Source organism: Mesoplodon densirostris, chromosome 15 (genome assembly GCF_025265405.1).
Source record: "Mesoplodon densirostris isolate mMesDen1 chromosome 15, mMesDen1 primary haplotype, whole genome shotgun sequence".
NCBI classification, from domain to species: Eukaryota; Metazoa; Chordata; class Mammalia; order Artiodactyla; family Ziphiidae; genus Mesoplodon; species Mesoplodon densirostris.
Window position 1 is genome coordinate 25,084,680 of NC_082675.1, and position 22,140 is coordinate 25,106,819.

The 22,140-nt window shown below is 49.8% G+C and overlaps 1 protein-coding gene, 1 pseudogene and 2 gene segments (V, D, J or C); all 4 read left to right on the forward strand.

Annotated features, from left to right (window-relative positions):
• Positions 1-343: 343 nt before the first annotated feature.
• LOC132502443 (immunoglobulin lambda variable 3-19-like) lies at positions 344-4,754 on the forward strand. The segment is given in 3 exon segments: positions 344-389; positions 535-864; positions 4,681-4,754. Coding segments are annotated over 3 exon segments (450 nt in total).
• Positions 4,755-7,753: 2,999 nt separating this feature from the next.
• LOC132502444 (immunoglobulin lambda-1 light chain-like) lies at positions 7,754-12,288 on the forward strand (annotated as a pseudogene).
• A 1,942-nt stretch (positions 12,289-14,230) lies between these two features.
• Positions 14,231-18,753, forward strand: LOC132502445 (immunoglobulin lambda-1 light chain-like). Its single transcript, XM_060118341.1, has 3 exons — positions 14,231-14,276; positions 14,423-14,746; positions 18,356-18,753. The coding sequence occupies exons 1-3, from the start codon at positions 14,231-14,233 to the stop codon at positions 18,751-18,753; spliced, it is 768 nt and encodes a 255-aa protein (XP_059974324.1).
• Positions 18,754-20,693: 1,940 nt separating this feature from the next.
• LOC132502446 (immunoglobulin lambda variable 3-19-like) lies at positions 20,694-21,274 on the forward strand. The segment is given in 2 exon segments: positions 20,694-20,742; positions 20,889-21,274. Coding segments are annotated over 2 exon segments (432 nt in total).
• Positions 21,275-22,140: the final 866 nt, after the last annotated feature.

The window sequence follows — 22,140 nt, forward strand, 5'->3', positions numbered from 1 at the left end:
CCACAAGATAACCTCATCCCCAGAGAGGACGCCTGTGTGTCTCCAAGGCCCAGGGGGGAGCCCAGGAGCAGACTGGGAGGTGTGTGCACATGCTGGGGCAGGGGCAGTCTTTCTCTCTAAGCACCAGAAAGATTTCTGGGGACCTGGGCTCAGGCCTGGAACTCAGGTCCCTGTTTAACTCCTCCTTGGATCCCAGCTGTTCTCTGCTCAGCAGGGAGCCAGTCACAAGGCCAAAGGTGGCAGGAAGGAGATTTGCATGAAGACACCCCTTCTGAGGATATGAGAGGCCCAGAGGCCCCACCCCAGCTGTGAGCTCAGAGGCAGAGCTCGGGGCATCTCCACCATGGCCTGGACACCTCTCCTGCTCCCCCTCCTCACTCTCTGCACAGGTGCTGTCCCCAGGCTCAGCCCGGAAAGTGACCAGAGCTCAGCCTGGTCTAGACTTCAGCTCAGCACAGGAGCTGCTACAGGGGGCATGAGGCTGCAGGGATGAGACCCTCTTCCTCACCGTCACTCTCCTCTCCTCTCTTGCAGGTTCTGTGGCCTCTTCTCAGCTGACTCAGCCACCTGCGGCATCCGTGTCCTTAGGACAGACGGCCAGGATCATTTGCCAGGGTGACAGTTCAGGAAGCTATTATGCTAGCTGGTACCAGCAGAAGTCAGGCCAGGCCCCTGTGCTGGTCATTTATAGGAATAGCAACCGGGCCTCAGGGATCCCTGACCGATTCTCTGGCTCCAAATCAGGGAACACAGCCACCCTGACCATCAGCAGAGCCCAGGCCGAGGACGAGGCTGACTATTACTGTGGTACTAGTACTGGTTACAGCAGTGGTTATTCTCACAGTGACACAGGCAGACGGGGAAGTGAGACACAAACCCCCTCACCGTCTGGCTCACACTGTCCTCCAGTCCCAGGAGGACTATGAACAAAACAGTGACAAGTCTGGCCTGGTTCCTCAAGATCTGAGCCCCCCAGGCTGCCCCTCCTCCCAGCTCTCCAGGCAGGCTCTGCACAGGGGGGTCAGGAGTGATTATGGACGGCCTGGACCAGGCTGTCTCAGTGTCTGGGCTGTGGTGTTGACTTGAGGAAATAAGGCCTGAATGAAGGACAGACAGAGAGGGCAGAGACCAGTGCTAGTGGACCCTGGATGTCCACATGGTGCTGACTGGCCACTCATGAGCCCAAATCTCTTGGATGGATGCCTAGAACCATCCAGCTCGTCAGAGCTCTGGAACCTCCAGGATCCCGTGACACCCTGGAACCCCGGACAAGGCAAAGCAGCACAGTGGAGAGAGTGGGGTCACCACGTCCCTCCTCCGGGTTCACCCACCTCACACATATGCTGGAGCCCCTGGCAGCACCCAGCTGTGCCCTCCCTGGTGAGTGCTGTCGTAGAGACAGTTCCCCCAAGGTCATGTCCCCTGGTTCCATCTAAAAATGTGTAAAAGCAATTACAGAAAGGATTTAACTGTGACCAAGTACCTTTGTTGAAACTAAAAAAAAATAAGAAAGAAAGAACATAGGGAGAAACAAAATAGCCCATGTCCAGCAAGGGAAGACTCACAATACCTGAATATGAAAAATTTCCTGTAAGGAATCAGAAAAATAAGAGTCAGAATAAGTAGAAAATTCAGTTAATCAAAACTTGCCCTGAATGGCCCAGAAGATGTATTTCATAGTCAAGGACAAAAAAGCAACTTTTATAGTTATAGTCCATTTGTTCTTGAGGTTGAGGAAAGATGGAACATGTTAAATGGAGACATAGAGTGTAAAAACCTGAACCAGATTGGATTTCTCCAAATGAAAACTACAACATATGAGATTAAAATAAACTGGATGAGACTGAGAGCAGATAGATGCTGCAGAAGAAGATCACGGAACTTGAAGAAATAGCAGTAGAAACTATTCAAAATCAAACACAGAACCCCTCCCAAAAAAATGATGAGAATTGTCATCCCCTGCCCAAAACCCACCCATGTGGCCTGAGAAAAAGTCTCCTCTTAACAAATTTGGCCCATCATTCCGTGGTCTAGATTATGACACAAGCTCAGTTTGATGAGTTTAGGACAGTTAAACTCCTGACCCAAGTGGCCTTAGAAAGACTAAGGAGGCCAGCAGAAGAGGGTGAGGGTGTCCATGGTGACCTGGAACAGAGCTCCTGAGACCTGGTGGGCACACTGAATGGGTTGAGGGGCCCCTCAATCCAGTATGAACTCAACTTAAGTAATTACATCTGAATGGACCCTATTTCCAAATAAGGTCCCACTCTTGAGCACTGGTGGTTAGGACTTCAACTGGCAATTGTTAGAGGTCCTACAATATGTTTGTGTAGTTTGGTGTGGTCAGAAAATTTTGTCAGTGGCAAATCCCAAGCCCAAGACTTTTCCCTTCCATCCCATTCCTACATCCACTATTCCACTGTCTCTGCTTTCTATTAAGTGTATGGATAAGGATTAAGGATATTCATAGATGGAAGAGGAGTAAATATTCATGTGTGCTTAATACATATCAAGACCCATCTGTGTTCTTCCTACTTATTAACTTGTTTAATCACAACTAATCAATGAACAAGCATCCCCATTATATCCCATCTTACAGATGCAGAAGCTGAGGCATGAAGGGCAGAGCAACGTGTTTCAAGTCAGAACTGGAACGGGGCAGACCCGGCAGCACAGAGGTCCCTCCACCCGAGTTCCTGGACTTCCCCACCTTCCTGTGGTCTCTCATGGTGCTTCCAAAGCTAAGACATGGCCTTTCCTGAATGTGCTAGCAAGTTCTCCCTCCTATTTCAGACACAAGTGACTGACATTGTGACTTTGCAGTGCTGCCCTATCCATTACATACACTATTTGAACCACATATGTAATTTTAAATTATCCAGTAAACACGTTTTAAAAATTAGGAGAAACCGATGCAGTTAGTTTCCATCATAGGTTTTGCTTAACTAAATTACTTGAAAATATCATTTCAATATGAAGTAAATATAACAATATTGATACATTCTACACTACACTATCCTAAATCTTTGAAATGTGCTGGGTATTTCAGATCTACAGCACATCTCACTGCGACCACCCACATTGCATGTTCAGCAGCCTCATTGGCTTGTGGCCACCATGTTGGACAGAGCAGGTGAGATGGATGAGGTTTCCTTTGGGTAACTGTGCCTGTAGTACATACTCACCACACCAAGAGGTGATGAAGGGTCCCAAGCCCAGAGTCTTTGCTGGAGAGGAACTGCTAATCCATTTTCCACCCAGACCAGGATATTGAGGGTACCTCAAAATGGGGAGATTAAATACATGTATCCGTGTGACTTCTTTCTCAAACGCAAGATAGTAAATACAACTACAATTTTAAAGGTGGTTCTGAATCGGTAAACACATTTTTATCATAGTCTGTGAAATGCATGACAATAGTCTGTACATTTTTCAGTAAATAGTGTCACATCATCCCTTTCAGTAGGGAGGTCATTTCCATAAACCCCACAAGTCATAAAGTTATATTTTGTGAAAAGATCTAGATGGAAAGGTGGACCTTAAGGAATATTTTATTGACATTGGATACGGATCACCTGAATACAGAAGAGAGGGTGGTGACTGTAGGGGCTCAGGAAGCCTGGAGTAAGGATGGAGGAAACTTTGGGGGTTTTGAGGGTGCAGGGTGGGGAGGGGGCTGAAAGGTCAGGCTCTGAAGTCAGTCCCTTGGATCGAATCTTGACCCATGCATCCTTGTCTGGGGGAATCTGGGAAAATCATTTACCCTCCCAAAGATGGCTCCTCCACATTAGACTGGGGAGAGGTTGTGCCTTCAGCAGAGGGCGCTGTGGGATTATTATGCTGCCAGGTGAGGTGCTGCAGGAAACTCACCAAGGGTCTGGCATATACTGGGGGCTGCAAAGTGGTCATTTTAGTAAAGTAGCTACATGTGTAGGAAGACATCAATCCTGGGGGCACCAGGTGGCACTGTGGGTCCTGGCTGGGACCCTCATAGGTACAAGTCCCCTGGGGAGGGCTCAAGTGCAAAGGGCATGACTGACACTTCCTTGAAGACACTTCTCTTGAGGAGAGTAAATCTGTCTCTGAAACCCACACGTGGCCCTTCTTCTGACCCCAGGGAGTCCCCAGCGTGAGGCCCCTGGGCTCAGGGCTCAGCCAGGAGCTGAGACACAGGATGGGGAGGGAGGAGTAGATTTGCCTTCACTGCTCCTCCCTTTTTGAGCTGCAAGGGGAGGGTAAGACAGAGACCTGGAGAGGCCAGTCCAGCTGGGCAGCCTCAGTGCAGAGCTCGCAGAAGGACCTCCCACCATGACCTGGGTGCCCTTCTATCTCCTGCCCCTCCTGGTTCAACACAGGTCAGAGTGGCCCAGGGACTCGAGGCCTCCCAGCCCCTCCCTCCAGCACAGTCCTGAGGGTCACCTGCCCAGTGTCATTGCCTTCAGCCAATATTTGCATTTCTGTCTGCAGGTCTCTGTGCTCTGCCTGTGCTGACACACACCCCGTCTGCATCTTCTTCCCTGGGAGGCTTGGCCAAGCTCACCTGCACACTCAGCAGTGACCACAGCACATACTACATTGAGTAGTACCAACAGAGAGTAGGGCAGGCCCCTAGGCATCTGATGAAGCGGACCAGTGGCGGAAGTGTCACCAAGGGGGATGGGATCCCCAACTGCTTCTCAGGCTCCAGCTCTGGGGCTGACCGCTACCTGACCATCGCCAACATCCAGTCTGAGTCCGAGTGGTGTCAACTATAAAACTGATGGCCAATATGGATACCACAGTGACCCAGACAAAGGGGAAGTGAGGCCAAAACCTCCCTCCCATGCCCTCCGTCCCATGGCACCAGGGTGAGCTGCTCCCTGTCTGTCCTCGGAGTCCTGACTTTGAGTCTTCCCCTTGCAAAACCCTCACCCCCAACCACTCCCCGAGTCACCCCCAGGGAGACGCATACACACGTTAAAATTTAAGTGGTTTTGACGAGGTGGGATTCTGGTTCCTCCTCACAGGCCTGTGTGGGCAATGCTGGGAGAGACCAGCCCAGCCCAGGGCGGAACAGGACACTGAGAAAGGGCTGAGCTGAGATGACCCTGTCCCCAGTAGCCCCCAAGGCCCTGTGCTCCAAGTCTCTCAGGGAAGCAACATGGATCATGGCGTCAAGAGGCCACATGCAGGTCATGGTACTAAGTGTCCTGACATTGGTGCCCCGGGTGCAGAGCAGGACCCTGGCCAGGACTGAGGCCTCAGCCGGAAGCACTGGGCCTCTGGGGAGGGAGGATGGGAACCTTGACCCCATGGTGGGTGCAGAGCTGGGTCCTTAGGGAGTCAGGCGGCGGTGAGGGGGTCTGTGGCAGTACAGACTTGGAGCTTGGCCAAACTTCTCCTGCTGGGGAAGGGTCTCAGCTTTGGTGCCAAGAATGTCTCCCAATTCACCCACAGGACTTTCTAGGGACCGGCCAGCACCACGTTCCCTGGGACAGCAGCAGGGTTGGGAATGGGGATGCTGAGCTGGAGAATATGGTCCCCTTAGTGCAGTCGGACCCCCAGTGACTAAGGCCTGAGAGGCAAAGTCCAGGATCTGTCCGTGGCCTGGAGGACTCCATGGGGGCAGGAGGGGAGGAGGGGGCTGGTCTTCGTGGGAGGGATGACAGGGGGCCGGGGGCAGGACTGGACAGGATATCAGGGCTCCATCCTGCAGTGACCTCTGTCCCTGGCTCTGCCGGGAATCATAGGGTACACAGGGCCCTCTCCTGTCACCCCACCACGGAAAGGGTTGTTCTCTCCAAGGGTTTGCTGTGATTTTGTCCCAAACAAGGACTCCTGCAGGTCCCTCTAGGGGAGAGTGTCCTTCTCCCCTTACACTGTAGCAAAGGGAGCCTGGAGGATGGCAGTGAGTAAACCCACCCCCATGTGGTTCGACCACATCCACACGCCTCGGGGCATGTGCTGCTGAGAAATGAATACAGCAGGAGACTGTGATGGACACACAGAGGGACACACGGCAGGATGTGAGGACAAGGATGGAAAAGGGAAGACGATGAGAGCATACACTGCTGTGCTTAGATGGCGACCCACCAGGGAGGGGTCTGCCCCTATGGACTCGATCAGAGAGAGATGGACACCCATTCGAGGGCATCTCTCTGGTCAAGGTCATAATAGGGTCAGGGTCTGGGTGAGAACGCTGTCAGCCTGTCTGTGAAAGGGACTGATGAGCAGGGTGGAGGACGGTATCTCCTCCCAGGTTGGTCCGCACCTGTGGACATAGGATTAGTGACCTTGTAAGAAGAGACCAGAAACACACCCCCAACCCCGAGTGAGCCACTGAGACAGACCATCTAAGGACAGAGCCAGAAAGTGCCTTCAGGGAGCCGGGGGAGAGCTTGCACTGAAAACAATGTTAGGGCATCTCGATCACGGACTTCTGACCTCCAGAAGCATGGAAAGTAAATTTGTGGTGTTTAAGCAACATGTGGGTGGTATTTTTCCATGGCTGCCTGAGCTGACTAAGACAGGAGGTGGGAACACTTGCTTGTAGGTGTTTATGGGAGCATTAGTCTTCATTTCTCTGAAATAAAATCCCAAGGGTACAATTCCTAGGTTGTACAGTAATTGCATGTTTAGTTTCATAGTAGCTGCAAAGCTGTTTTCTAGGGTGGCTGTACCACTTTATATTCCTACCAGCAACACCTGAGCGACCGGTCCCTCTGCTGCGCAGCCAGCATTGGTTTTGCCACTGTTTTTTACTTTAGCCCATCGGCTCCATTCTGACTGCTGTGTAGAGGCGACTCTTTAGGGTGTGACTGACATTCCCCTAACGACTCACGGGGACCATCTTCCCGTGTGCTCATCGGACCTCTGTACATTCCCAAAAAATTGTCTGTTCACATCATTTCCCAAATTCCACTTGCATTTTAGTTGTTTTGTTTATTGATTAGTTTCGACACATTTTTTAATGTATATACAAGTTTTTTGATGAATATGTGAGTGGAAAGTACTTTGTCCCACTTTCCAGGATTTTTCAACTCCATAAAAAGGACTCTTATAGAACAAATGCTTTTCATTTCAATACATTTCAATTTATCTTCTTCCTTTTACAAATCATGCATGTATTGTCAACTCCAAGGATTCTTGCCTAGGTCTAGATAAGGAAGACATTTTTCCTTTTTTTTTTTAATATAAAATGTAAAAGAATATATATGTTGATTTGAATCACTTTGCTGTGCACCTGAAAGTAAAACAACATTGTAAATCAACTATACTTCGAAAAATAAAAATAAAATCTTTAAAGAAATATAATAAAAACTTTGCCAGAGGTACGTGACCAGTGTCCCTGTATCTGCTGCTGGAATTCTGGGCTCTCGCAGCAGCATGACCGTGGTCCCCGCGGTGCCAGCTTCCAGCACTGTCCAGCACACCACACGACAACCTCATCCGCAGAGAGGATGCCTGTGCGTCCCCAAGGCCCAGGGAGGAGCCCAGGAGCAGACTGAGAGGTGTGTGCACATGCTGGGGCAAGGGCAGCCTTTCTCACTCAGCACCAGGAAGTGTCTGGGGACCTGGGCTCAGGCCTGGAACTCAGGTCCCAGTTGAACTTCTCCTTGGATCCCAGCTATTATCTGCTCAGCAGGGAGCCGGTCACAAGGCCAAAGGTGGGAGGAAGGAGATTTGCATGAGGCCAGCCCTTCTGAGGATAAGAGAGGCCCAGAGGCCCCACCCCAGCTGTGAGCTCAGAGGCAGAGCTCGGGGCGCCTCCACCATGGCCTGGACCCCTCTCCTGCTCCCCCTCCTCACTCTCTGCACAGGTGCTGCCCCCAGGCTCAGCCCGAAAAGTGACCAGAACACAGCCTGGTCCAGAACTTCAGCTCAGCACAGGAGCTGCTACAGGGGGCATGAGGCGGCGGGGATGAGACCCTCTTCCTCACCCTCACTCTCCTCTCCTCTCTTGCAGGTTCTGTGGCCTCTTCTCAGCTGACTCAGCCACCTGCGGCATCCGTGTCCTTAGGACAGACGGCCAGGATCACCTGCCAGGGAGACAACGTAGGAAGCTATTATGCTGGCTGGTACCAGCAGTAGCCAGGCCAGGCTCCTGTGCTGGTCATTTATGGTGATAGCAACCGTGCCTCAGGGATCCCTGACCGATTCTCTGGCTCCAAATCAGGGAACACAGCCACCCTGACCATCAGCAGGGCCCAGGCCGAGGACGAGGCTGACTATTACTGTGGTACTAGTACTGGTTACAGCAGTGGTTATTCTCACAGTGACACAGGCAGACGGGGAAGTGAGACACAAACCCCCTCCCCGTCTGGCTCACACTGTCCTCCAGTCCCAGGAGGACTATGAACAAAACAGTGACAGGTCTGGCCTGGTTTCTCAAGATCTGAGCCCCCCAGGCTGCCCCTCCTCCCAGCTCTCCAGGCAGGCTCTGCACAGGGGGGTCAGGTGTGATTATGGACGGCCTGGACCAGGCTGTCTCAGTGTCTGGGCTATGGGGTTGACTTGAGGAAATAAGGCCTGAATCAAGGACAGACAGAGAGGGCAGAGACCAGTGCTAGTGGACCCTGGATGTCCACATGGTGCTGACTGGCCACTCATGAGCCCAAATCTCTTGGATGGATGCCTAGAACCATCCAGCTCGTCAGAGCTCTGGAACCTCCAGGATCCCGTGACACCCTGGAATCCCGGACAAGGCAAAGCAGCACAGTGGAGAGAGTGGGGTCACCACGTCCCTCCTCCGGGTTCACCCACCTCACACATATGCTGGAGCCCCTGGCAGCACCCAGCTGTGCCCTCCCTGGTGAGTGCTGTCGTTGTAGAGACAGTTCCCCCAAGGTCGTGTCCCCTGGTTCCATCTAAAAATGTGTAAAAGCAATTACAGAAAGGATTTAACTGTGACCAAGTACCTTTGTTGAAACTAAAAAAAAAAAATAAGAAAGAAAGAACATAGGGAGAAACAAAATAGCCCATATCCAGCAAGGGAAGATTCACAATACCTGAATATGAAAAATTTCCTGTAAGGAATCAGAAAAATAAGAGTCAGAATACGTAGAAAATTCAGTTAATCAAAACTTGCCCTGAATGGCCCAGAAGATGTATTTCATAGTCAAGGACGAAAAAGCAACTTTTATAGTTATAGTCCATTTGTTCTTGAGGTTGAGGAAAGATTGAAGACGTTAAATGGAGACACAGAGTGTAAACACATGATCCACATTGAATTTCTGCAAATGAAAACTACAACATCTGAGATTAAAATAACCTGGATGAGACGGAGAGCACATAGATGCAGCTGAGGGTCACTGAACTTAATGAAATAGCAGTAGAAACTATTCAAAATCAAACACAGATCCCCCCCCCAAAAAAAATGATGAGAGATGTCATCCCCTGTCCAAAACCCACCCATGTGGCCTGAGAAAAAGTCTCCTCTTAACAAATTTTGCCCATCATTCCAGGATGTAGAGTCTGACACAAGCTCAGTTTGATGAGTTTAGGAGGACAGTTAAGTTCCAGACCCAAGTGGCCTTAGGAAGACTAAGGAGGCCAGCAGGAGGGGGTGAGGGTGTCCATGGTGACCTGGCACAGAGCTCCTGAGACCTGGTGGACTCACTGAATGGGTTGAAGGGCCCCTCAATCCAGTGTGAACTCACCTTAAGTAATTACATCTGAATGGACCCTATTTGTAAATAAGGTCCCACTCTTGGGCACTGGTGATTAAGACTTCAACTGGCAATTGTTAGAGGTCCTACAATATGTTTGTGTAGTTTGGTGTGGCCAGAAAATTTTGTCAGTGGCAAATCCCAAACCCAAGACGTATCGCTTCCATCCCATTCCTACATCCACTATTCCACTGTCTCTGCTTTCTATTAAGTGTATGAATAAGGATTAAGGATATTCATAGATGGAAGAGGAGTAAATATTCATGTGTGCTTAATACATATCAAGACCCATCTGCGTTCTTCCTACTTATTAACCTGTTTAATCACAACTAATCAATGAACAAGCATCCCCACTATATCCCATGTTACAGATGCGGAAGCTGAGGCATGAAGGGCAGAGCAACTTGTTTCAAGTCAGAACTCGAACGGGGCAGACCCGGCAGCAAACAGGTCCCTCCTCCCGAGTTCCTGGACTTCCCCACCTTCCTGTGGCCTCTCATGGTGCTTTGCAAGCTAAGACATGGCCTTTCCTGAATGTGCTAGCAAGTTCTCTCTCCTATTTCAGACACAAGTGACTGACATTGTGACTTTGCACTGCTGCCCTATCCATTACATAGACTATTTGAACCACATATGTAATTTTAAATTATCCAGTAAACACGTTTTAAAAATTAGGAGAAACCGATGCAGTTAGATTCCATAATAGGTTTTGCTTAACTAAATTACTTGGAAATATCATTTCAATGTGAATTAAATATAAAAATATTGATACATTCTACACTACACTATCCTAAATCTTTGAAATGTGCTGGGTATTTCAGATCTACAGCACATCTCACTGCAATCACCCACATTGCACGTTCAGCAGCCCCATTGGCTTCTGGCCACCATGTTGGACAGAGTAGGTGAGATGGATGAGGTTTACTTGGGGTAACCGTGCCTATAGTACATACTCACCACACCAAGAGGTGATGGAGGTTCCCAAGCCCAGAATCTTTGCTGGAGAGGAACTGCTGATCCATTTTCCACCCAGACCAGGGATATTGAGGGTACCTCAAAAGGAGGAGATTTAATACATGTATCCGTGTGACTTCTTTCTCAAAGGCCAGATAGTGAATACAACTACAATTTTAAAGGTGGTTCTGAATCGGTAAACACATTTTTATCATAGTCTGTGAAATGAATGACAATAGTCTGTACATTTTTAAGTAAATAGTGTCACATCATCCTTTCAGTAGGGAGATCATTTCCATAAACCCCACAAATCATAAAGTTATATTTTGTGAATAAATTTAGATGGAAAGATGGACCATAAGGAATATTTTATAGAAATTGGATATGGATCACTTGAATACAGAAGAGAGGGTGTTGACAGGAGGGGCTCAGGAGGCCTGGAGTAGGGATGGAGGAAACTATTGGGGGTTATGAGGGGGCAGGGTGGGGAGGGGGCTGAAAGGTCAGGCTCTGAAGTCAGTCCCTTGGATGGAATCTTGAACCATGCTTCCTTGTCCAGGAGAATCTGGGAAAATTATTTACCCTCCCAATGATGGCGCCTCCTCATTAGACTGGGGAGAAGTTGTGCCGTCAGCAGAGGGCGCTGTGGGATTATTATGATGCCAGGTGAGGTGCTGCAGGAAACTCACCAAGGGTCTGGCATATACTGGGGGCTCAAAAGTTGTCATTCTATTCAAGTAGCTACATGTGTAGGAAGACGTCCATCCTGGGGGCACCAAGGGGCATTGTTGGTCCTGGCTGGGACCCTCATAGGTCCAAGTCCCCTGGGGAGGGCTCAAATGCAAAGGGCATGACTGACACTTCCTTGAAGACACTTCTCTTGAGGAGACTAAATCTGTCTCTGAAACCCACACGGGGCTCTTCTTCTGACCCCAGGGAGTCCCCAGCCTGAGACCCCTGGGCTCAGGGCTCAGCCATGAGCTGAGACACAGGATGGGGAGGGAGGAGTAGATTTGCATTCACTGCTCCTCCCTTTTTGAGCTGCAAGGGGAGAGGATAAGACAGAGACCAGGAGGGGCCAGTCCAGCTGGGCAGCCTCAGTGCAGAGCTCCCAGAAGGACCTCCCACCATGACCTGGGTGCCCTTCTACCTCCTACCTCTCCTGGTTCAACACAGGTCAGATTGGCTCAGGGACTCGTGGGCCTCCCTGCCCTTCCCTCCAGCACAGCCCTGAGGGTCACCTGCCCATTGTCAGTGCCGTCAGCCAACATTTGCATTTCTGTCTGCAGGTCTCTGTGCTGTGCCTGTGCTGACACAGACCCCATCTGCATCTTCTTCCCTGGGAGGCTCGGTGAAGCTCACCTACACCCTGAGCAGTGAGCACAGCACATACTTCATTGAGTGGTATCAACAGAGAGTAGGGCAGGCCCCTAGGTATCTGATGAAGCTGACCAGTGACGGAAGCGTCACCAAGGGGGATGGGATCCCCTACCGCATCACAGGCTCCAGCTCTGGGGCTGACCGCTACCTGACCATCGCCAACATCCAGTCTGAGGACGAGACTGAGTATATCTGTGGTGTCAGCTACAAAACTGATGGCCAATATGGTTATCCCAGTGACCCAGACAAAGGGGAAGTGAGGCCAAAACCTCCCTCCCATGCCCTCCGTCCCACGGCACCAGGGTGAGCTGCTCCCTGTCTGTCCCCGGAGTCCTGACCTTTGAATCATACCCTTGTAAACCCCTCACCCCCAACCTCTCCCTGGGTACACGTACCCCCATGCAGGTCCAGGCACGTCCACACGCCCCGGGGCCTGGGCTGCTAAAAAGTGAAAACAGCAGGAGCCTGTGATGGACACACAGAGGGACACACACCAGGATGTGAGGACAAGGATGGAAAAGGGAAGACGATGAGACCATACCCTGCTGTGCTTAGATGGCGACCCACCAGGGAGGGGTCTGCCCCTATGGACTCAATCAGAGAGAGATGGACACCCATTCGAGGGCATCTCTCTGGGCAAGGTCATAATAGGGTCAGAGTCTGGGTGAGAACACTGTCATCCTGTCTGTGAAAGGGACTGATGAACAGGGTGGAGGACGGTATCTCCTCCCAGGTTGGTCCGCACCTGTGGACATAGGATTAGTGACCTTATAAGAAGAGACCAGAAACACACCACCAACCCCGAGTGAGTCACCGAGACAGACCATCTAAGGACAGAGCCAGAAAGTGCCTTCAGGGAGCCGTGGGAGAGCTTGCTCTGAAAACAATATTAGGGCATCTTGATCACGGACTTCTGACCTCCAGAAGCATGGAAAGTAAATTTGTGGTGTTTAAGCAACATGTGGGTTGTATTTTTCCATGGCTGCCTGAGCTGACTAAGACAGGAGCTGGGAACACTTGCGTGTAGGTGTTTATGGGGGCATTAGTCTTCATTTCTCTGAAATAAAATCCCAAGGGTACACTTCCTAGATTGTACATAATTGCATGTTTAGTTTCATAGTAGCTGCAAAGCTGTTTTCTAGGGTGGCTGTACCACTTTATATTCCTACCAGCAACACCTGAGCGACCAGTCCCTCTGCAGCGCACACAGCGTTGGTTTTGCCACTGATTTTTACTTTAGCCCATCGGCTCCATTCTGACTGGTGTGCAGTGGCAACTCTTTAGGGTGTGACTGACGTTCCCCTAATGACTCACGGGGACCATCGTCCCGTGTGCTCATCTGACCTCTGTACATTCCCGAAAAAATGTCTGTTCACATCATTTCCCAAATTCCACTTGGATTTCAGTTGTTTTGTTTATTGATTAGTTTTGACACATTTTTTAATGTATATACAAGTTTTCTGATGAATATGTGAGTTGAAAGTATTTTCTCCCTCTTTAATGGATTTTTCAACTCCATACAAAGTACTTTTATAGAACCAATGCTTTTCATTTCAATACATTTCAATTTATCTTCTTCCTTTTACAAATCACGCATGTACTGTCAAGTCCTAGAATTCTTGCCTAGGTCTAGATAAGGAAGACATTTTTCCTTTTTTTAAAAAATATAAAATGAAAAAGAATATATATGTTGATTTGAATCACTTTGCTGTGCACCTGAAACTAAAACAACAGTGTAAATCAACTATACTTCGAAAAATAAAAATAAAAAACTTTAAAGAAATATAATAAAAACTCTGCCAGAGGTACATGACCAGTGTCCCTGTATCTGCTGCTGGAATTCTGGGCTCTCGCAGCAGCATGAACATGGTCCCCGCAGTGCCAGCTTCCAGCACTGTCGAGCCCACCAAACGATAACCTCATCCCCAGAGAGGATGCCTGTCTGTCCCCATGGCCCAGGGTGGAACCCAGGAGCAGACTGAGAAGTGTGTGCACATGCTGGGGCAGGGGCAGCCTTTATCACTCAGCACCAGAAAGAGTTGTGGGGACCTGGGCTCAGGCCTGGAACTCAGGTCCCTGTTGAACTCCTCCTTGGATCCCAGCTGTTCTCTGCTCAGCAGGGAGCCAGTCACAAGGCCAAAGGTGGCAGGAAGGAGATTTGCATGAAGACACCCCTTCTGAGGATAAGAGAGCCCCAGAGGCCCCACCCCAGCTGTGAGCTCAGAGGCAGAGCTCGGGGCGTCTCCACCATGGCCTGGACCCCTCTCCTGCTCCCCCTCCTCACTCTCTGCACAGGTGCTGCCCCCAGGCTCAGCCCGAAAAGAGACCAGAGCTCAGCCTGGTCCAGAACTTCAGCTCAGCACAGGAGCTGCTACAGGGGGCATGAGGTGGCAGGGATGAGACCCTCTTCCTCACCCTCACTCTCCTCTCCTCTCTTGCAGGTTCTGTGGCCTCTTCTCAGCTGACTCAGCCACCTGCGGTGTCTGTGTCCTTACGACAGACAGCCAGGATCACCTGCCAGGGAGACAACGTAGGAAGCTATTATGCTTACTGGTACCAGCAGAAGCAAGGCCAGGCCCCTGTGCTGGTCATTTATGAGGATAGCAAGCGGCCCTCCGGTATCCCTGACCGATTCTCTGGCTCCAATTCAGGCAACACAGCCACCCTGACCATCAGCGGGGCCCAGGCCGAGGACGAAGCTGACTATTACTGTGCGTCAGCTGTCAGCAGTGATTATCCTCACAGTGACACAGGCAGACGGGGAAGTGAGACACAAACCCCCTCCCTGTCTGGCTCACACTCTCCTCCAGCCCCAGGACGACTATGAACCAAACAGTGACAGGTTTGACCTGGTTCCTTAAGATCTGAGGCCCCAGGCTGCCCCTCCTCTCAGCCCTCCAGGCAGGCTCTGCACAGGGGGCTCAGGAGTGATTATGGGCTGGCAGGACCAGGCTGTCTCAGTGTCTCGGCAGTGGTGTTGACTTGAGGAAATAAGGCCTGAATGAAGGACAGACAGAGAGGGCAGAGACCCAGTGCTAGTGCACCCTGGATGTCCACATGGTGCTGACTGGCCACTCATGAGCCCAAATCTGTTGGATGGATGCCCAGAACCACCCAGCTCGCCAGAGCTCTGTAACCTCCAGGATCCCGTGACAACCTGGAACTCAAAACAAGGCAAAGCAGCACCGTGGACAGAGTGGGGGCCACCACGTCCCTCCTCCGGGTTCACCCACCTCACACCCATGTTGGAGCCCCTGGCACCTCCCACCTGTGCCCTCCCTGGGGAGGGCTGTCGTTGTAGAGACATGCCCCCCAAGGTCGTGTCCCCCGGTGCCATCTAAAAAAGTGTAAAAGCAAGTACAGAAAGGATTTAACTGTGACCAAGTACCTTTGCTGACACTAAAAATAATAAGAAAGAAAGAACATAGGGAGAAACAAAATAACCCATATCCAGCAAGGAAGATTCACAATACCTGAATTTCAAAAATTTCCTGTAAGGAATCAGAGAAATAAGAGTCAGAATAAGTACAAAAAACAGGTAATCCAAACTTGCGCTGAATGGCCCAGATGATGTATTTGATAGACAAGGACACAAAAGCAACTTTTATAGTTATAGTCCATTTGTTCTTGAGGTTGAGGAAAGATTGAACATGTTAAATGGAGACACAGAGTGTAAAAACCTGATCCACATTGAATTTCTGCAAATGAAAACTACAACATCTAAGATTGCAATAATCTGGATGAGACTGAGAGCACATAAATGCTGCCGAAGGAGATCACTGAACTTGATGAAATAGGAGTAGAAACTATTCAAAATCAAACACAGACCACCCCAAAAAAAATGATGAGAATTTTCATCCCCTGCTGAAAACCCCCCCATGTGGCCTGAAAAAAAGTCTCCTCTTAACAAATTTTGCCCATCATTTCAGGGTCTAGAATCTGACACAAACTTAGTTTGATGAGTTTAGGACAGTTAAGCTCCAGACCCAAGTGGTCTGAGAAAAACTAAGGAGGCCAGCAGGAGAGGGTGAGGGTGTCCATGGTGACCTGGAACAGAGCTCCTGAGACATGGTGGGCGCACTTAATGGGTTGAGGGGCCCAATAATCCAGTATGAACTCACCTTAAGTAATTACATCTGAATGGACCCTATTTCCAAATAAGGTCCCACTCTTGGGCACTGGTGGTTAGGACTTCAACCGGCAATTGTTAGAGGTCCTACAATATGTTTGTGTGTTTTTGTGTGGCCAGAAAATTTTGTCAGTGGGAAATCCCAAACCCAAGACTTTTCCCTTCCATCCCATTCGTACATCCACTATTCCACTGTCTCTGCTTTCTATTAAGTGTATGGATAAGGATTAGAGGTATTCATAGATGGAAGAGGAGTAAATATTCATGTGTGATTAATACATATCAAGACCCGTGTGCGTCCTTCCTACTTATTAACGTGTATAATCACAAATAATCAATGAACAAGCATCCCCATTATATCCCATCTTACAGATGCGGAAGCTGAGGCATGAAGGGCAGAGCAACGTGTTTCAAGTCAGAACTGGAACGGGGCAGACCCGGCAGCAAAGAGGTCCCTCCTCCCGAGTTCCTGGACTTCCCCACCTTCCTGTGGCCTCTCACGGTGCTTCCCAAGCTAAGACATGGCCTTTCCTGAATGTGCTAGCAAGTTCTCTCTCCTATTTCAGACACAAGTGACTGACATTGTGACTTTGCACTGCTGCCCTATCCATTACATACACTATTTGAACCACATATGTAATTTTCAATTATCCAGTAAACACTTTCTAAAAATTAGGAGAAACCGATGCCGTTAGTCTCCATAATAGGTTTTGCTTAACTAAATTACTTGAAAATATCATTTCAATATGAATTAAATATAAAAATATTGATACATTCTACACTATACTATCCTAAATCTTTGAAATGTGCTGGGTATTTCATATCTACAGCACATCTCACTGCGACCACCCACATTGCATGTTGAGAAGCCTCATTGGCTTGTGGCCACCATGTTGGACAGAGCAGGTGAGATGGATGAGGTTTCCTTGGGGTAACCGTGCCTGTAGTACATACTCACCACTCAAAGAGGTAATGGAGGGTCCCAAGCCCACAGTCTTTGCTGGAGAGGAACTGCTGATCCATTTTCCACCCAGACCAGGGATATTGAAAGTACCTCAAAACGAGGAGATTTAATACATGTATCCGTGTGACTTCTTTCTCAAAGGCAAGATACTAGATACACCTACAATTTTAAAGGTGGTTCTGAATCGTTAAACACATTTTTATCATAGTCTGTGAAATGAATGACAATAGTCTGTACATTTTTCAGTAAATAGTGTCACATCATCCCTTTCAGTGGGGAGATCATTTCCATAAACCCCACAAGTCATAAAGTTATATTTTGTGAATAGATCTAGATGGAAAGATGGACCATAAGGAATATTTTATAGAAATTGGATACGGATAACTTGAATACAGAAGAGAGGGTGGTGACAGGAGGGGCTCAGGAGGCCTGGAGTAGGGATGGAGGAAACTATGGAGGGGTTTGAGGGGGCAGGGTGGGGAGCGGGCTGAAAGGTCAGGCTCTGAAGTCAGTCCCTTGGATGGAATCTTGAACCATGCTTCCTTGTCCGGGAGAATCTGGGAAAATTGTTTACCCTCCCAGTGATGGCTCCTCCTCATTAGACTGGGGAGAAGTTGTGCCTTCAGCAGAGGGCGGTGTGGGATTATTATGATGCCAGGTGAGGTGCTGCAGGAAACTCACCAAGGGTCTGGCATATACTGGGGGCTCAAAAGTTGTCATTCTATTCAAGTAGCTACATGTGTAGGAAGAAGTCCATCCTGGGGGCACCAAGGGGCATTGTTGGTCCTGGCTGGGACCCTCATAGGTCCAAGTCCCCTGGGGAAGGCTCAAGTGCAAAGGGCATGACTGACACTTCCTTGAAGACACTTCTCTTGAGGAGAGTAAATCTGTCTCTGAAACCCACACGTGGCTCTTCTTCTGACCCCAGGGAGTCCCCAGCCTGAGGCCCCTGGGCTCAGGGCTCAGCCAGGAGCTGAGACACAGGATGGGGAAGGAGGAGTAGATTTGCATTCACTGCTCCTCCATTTTTGAGCTGCAAGGGGAGAGGATAAGAAAGAGACCTGGAGGGGCCAGTCCAGCTGGGCAGCCTCAGTGCAGAGCTCGCAGAAGGACCTCCCACCATGACCTGGGTGCCCTTCTACCTCCTACCTCTCCTGGTTCAACACAGGTCAGATTGGCTCAGGGACTCGTGGGCCTCCCTGCCCTTCCCTCCAGCACAGCCCTGAGGGTCACCTGCCCATTGTCAGTGCCGTCAGCCAACATTTGCATTTCTGTCTGCAGGTCTCTGTGCTGTGCCTGTGCTGACACAGACCCCGTCTGCATCTTCTTCCCTGGGAGGCTCGGCCAAGCTCACCTGCACCCTGCGCAGCGAGCACAGCACATACTTCATTGAGTGGTATCAACAGAGAGTAGGGCAGGCCCCTAGGTATCTGATGAAGCTGACCAGTGACGGAAGCGTCACCAAGGGGGATGGGATCCCCTACCGCATCACAGGCTCCAGCTCTGGGGCTGACCGCTACCTGACCATCGCCAACATCCAGTCTGAGGACGAGACTGAGTATATCTGTGGTGTCAGCTACAAAACTGATGGCCAATATGGTTATCCCAGTGACCCAGACAAAGGGGAAGTGAGGCCAAAACCTCCCTCCCATGCCCTCCGTCCCACGGCACCAGGGTGAGCTGCTCCCTGTCTGTCCCCGGAGGCCTGACCTTTGAATCATACCCTTGTAAACCCCTCACCCCCAACCTCTCCCTGGGTACACGTACCCCCATGCAGGTCCAGGCACGTCCACACGCCCTGGGGCCTGGGCTGCTAAAAAGTGAAAACAGCAGGAGCCTGTGATGGACACACAGAAGGACACACATCAGGATGTGAGGACAAGGATGGAAAAGGGAAGACGATGAGACCATACCCTGCTGTGCTTAGATGGCGACCCACCAGGGAGGGGTCTGCCCCTATGAACTCGATCAGAGAGAGATGGACACCCATTCGAGGGCATCTCTCTGGTCAAGGTCATAATAGGGTCAGAGTCTGGGTGAGAACACTGTCATCCTGTCTGTGAAAGGGACTGATGAACAGGGTGGAGGACGGTATCTCCTCCCAGGTTGGTCCGCACCCGTGGACATAGGATTAGTGACCTTATAAGAAGAGACCAGAAACACACGACCAACCCCGAGTGAGCCACAGAGACAGACCATCTAAGGACAGAGCCAGAAAGTGCCTTCAGGGAGCCGGGGGAGAGCTTGCACTGAAAACAGTATGAGGGCATCTCGATCACGGACTTCTGACCTCCAGAAGCATGGAAAGTAAATTTGTGGTGTTTAAGCAACTTGTGGGTGGTATTTTTCCATGGCTGCCTGAGCTGTCTGAGACAGGAGCTGGGAACACTTGCATGTAGGTGTTTATGGGAGCATTCGTCTTCATTTCTCTGAAATAAAATCCCAAGGGTACACTTCCTAGATTGTACATAATTGCATGTTTAGTTTCATAGTAGCTGCAAAGCTGTTTTCTAGGGTGGCTGTACCACTTTATATTCCTACCAACAACACCTGAGCGACCGGTCCCTCTGCTGCGCAGCCAGCATTGGTTTTGCCACTGTTTTTTACTTTAGCCCATCGGCTCCATTCTGACTGGTGTGCAGTGGCGACTCTTTAGGGTGTGACTGACATTCCCCTAACGACTCACGGGGACCATCTTCCCGTGTGCTCATCGGACATCTGTACATTCCCGAAAAAATGTCTGTTCACATCATTTCCCAAATTCCACTTGCATTTTAGTTGTTTTGTTTATTGATTAGTTTTGACACATTTTTAAATGTATATACAAGTTTTTTGATGAATATGTGAGTGGAAAGTTTTTTCTCCCACTTTACTGGATTTTTCAAATCCATAAAAAGGACTTTTATACAACAAATGCTTTTCATTTCAATACATTTCAATTTATCTTCTTCCCTTTAAAAATCACGCATATATTGTCAAGTCCAAGAATTTTTTCCTAGGTCTAGATAAGGAAGACATTTTTCCTTTTTTTTTTAAAACATAAAATGAAGAAGAATATATATGTTGATTTGAATCACTTGGCTATGCCCCTAAAACTTAAACAACATTGTAAATCAACTATACTTCGAAAAATAAAAATAAAAAAACTTTAAAGAAATATAATAAAAACTCTGCCAGAGGTACATGACCAGTGTCCCTGTATCTGCTGCTGGAATTCTGGGCTCTCGCAGCAGCATGACCGTGGTCCCCGCAGTGCCAGCTTACAGCAATGTCCAGCCCACCACACAATAAACTCATCCCCAGAAATGACGCCTGTGTGTCCCCAAGCCCAGGGGGGAGCCCAGGAGCAGATTGAGAAGTGTGTGCACATGCTGGGGCAGGGGCAGCATTTCTCACTCAGCACCAGAAACAGTTCTGGGTACCAGGGCTCAGGCCTGGAACTCAGGTCCCTGTTGAACTCCTCCTTGGATCCCAGCTGTTCTCTGCTCAGCAGGGAGCCAGTCACAAGGTCAAAGGTGGCAGGAAGGAGATTTGCATGAGGACACCCCTTCTGAGGATAAGAGAGGCCCAGAGGCCCCATCCCAGTTGTGAGCTCAAACGCAGAGCTTGGGGCGTCTCCACCATGGCCTGGACCCCTCTCCTGCTCCCCCTCCTCACTCTCTGCACAGGTGCTGTCCCCAGGCTCAGCCCGAAAAGTGACCAGAGCTCAGCCTGTTCCAGAACTTCAGCTCAGCACAGGAACTTCTGCAGGGGGCATGAGGCGACGGGGATGAGACCCTCTTCCTCACCCTCACTCTCCTCTCCTCTCTTGCAGGTTCTGTGACCTCTTCTCAGCTGGCTCAGCCACCTGCGGTGTCCGCGTCCTTAGGACAGACGGCCAGGATCACCTGCCAGGGAGACAACGTAGGAAGCTATTATGCTAGCTGGTACCAGCAGAAGCCAGGCCAGGCCCCTGTGCTGGTCATTTATGAGGATAGCAAGCGGCCCTCAGGGATCCCTGACCGATTCTCTGGCTCCAAATCAGGCAACACAGCCACCCTGACCATCAGCGGGGCCCAGGCCGAGGACGAGGCTGACTATTACTGTGCGTCAGCTGACAGCAGTGGTTATCTTCACAGTGACACAGGCAGACGAGGAAGTGAGACACAAACCCCCTCGCTGTCTGGCTCACACTCTCCTCCAGCCCCAGGAGGACTATGAACAAAACAGGGACAGGTCTGGCCTGGTTCCTCAAGATCTGAGACTCCAGGCTGCCCCTCCTCCCAGCCCTCCAGGAAGGCTCTGCACAGGGGGCTCAGGAGTGATTATGGGTTGGCAGGACCAGGCTGTCTCAGTGTCTCGGCAGTGGTGTTGACTTGAGGAAATAAGGACTGAATGAAGGACAGACAGAGAGGGCAGAGACCCAGTGCTAGTGGACCCTGGATGTCCACATGGTGCTGACTGGCCACTCAGGAGCCCAAATCTCTTGGATGCATGCCCAGAACCACCCTGCTCGTCAGAGCTCTGGAACCTCCAGGATCCCGTGACAACTGGGACTCAAAAAAGGCAAAGCAGCACCGTGGACAGAGTGGGGCCACCACGTCCCTCCTCCGGGCTCACCCACCTTACACCCATGTTGGAGCCCCTGGCATCTCCCAGCTGTGCCCTCCCTGGGAGGGCTGTCTTTGTAGAGACAGTTTCCCCAAGGTCGTGTCCCCTGATGCCATCTAAAAAAGCGTAAAACCATGTACAGAAAAGATTTAACTCTGATCAAGTACCTTTGTTGAAACTAAAAAAATATAAGAAAGAAAGAACATAGGGAGAAACAAAATATCCCATACCCAGCAAGGAAAGATTCACAATACCTGAATATCAAAAATTTCCTGTAAGGAATCAGAAAAATAAGAGTCAGAATAAGGACATAAATCAGGTAATCCAAACTTGCCCTGAATGGCCCAGATGATGTATTTGATAGACAAGGACACAAAAGCAACTTTTATAGTTATAGTCCATTTGTTCTTGAGGTTGAGGAATGATTGAACATGTTAAATGGAGACACAGGGTGTAAAAACCTGATCCACATTGAA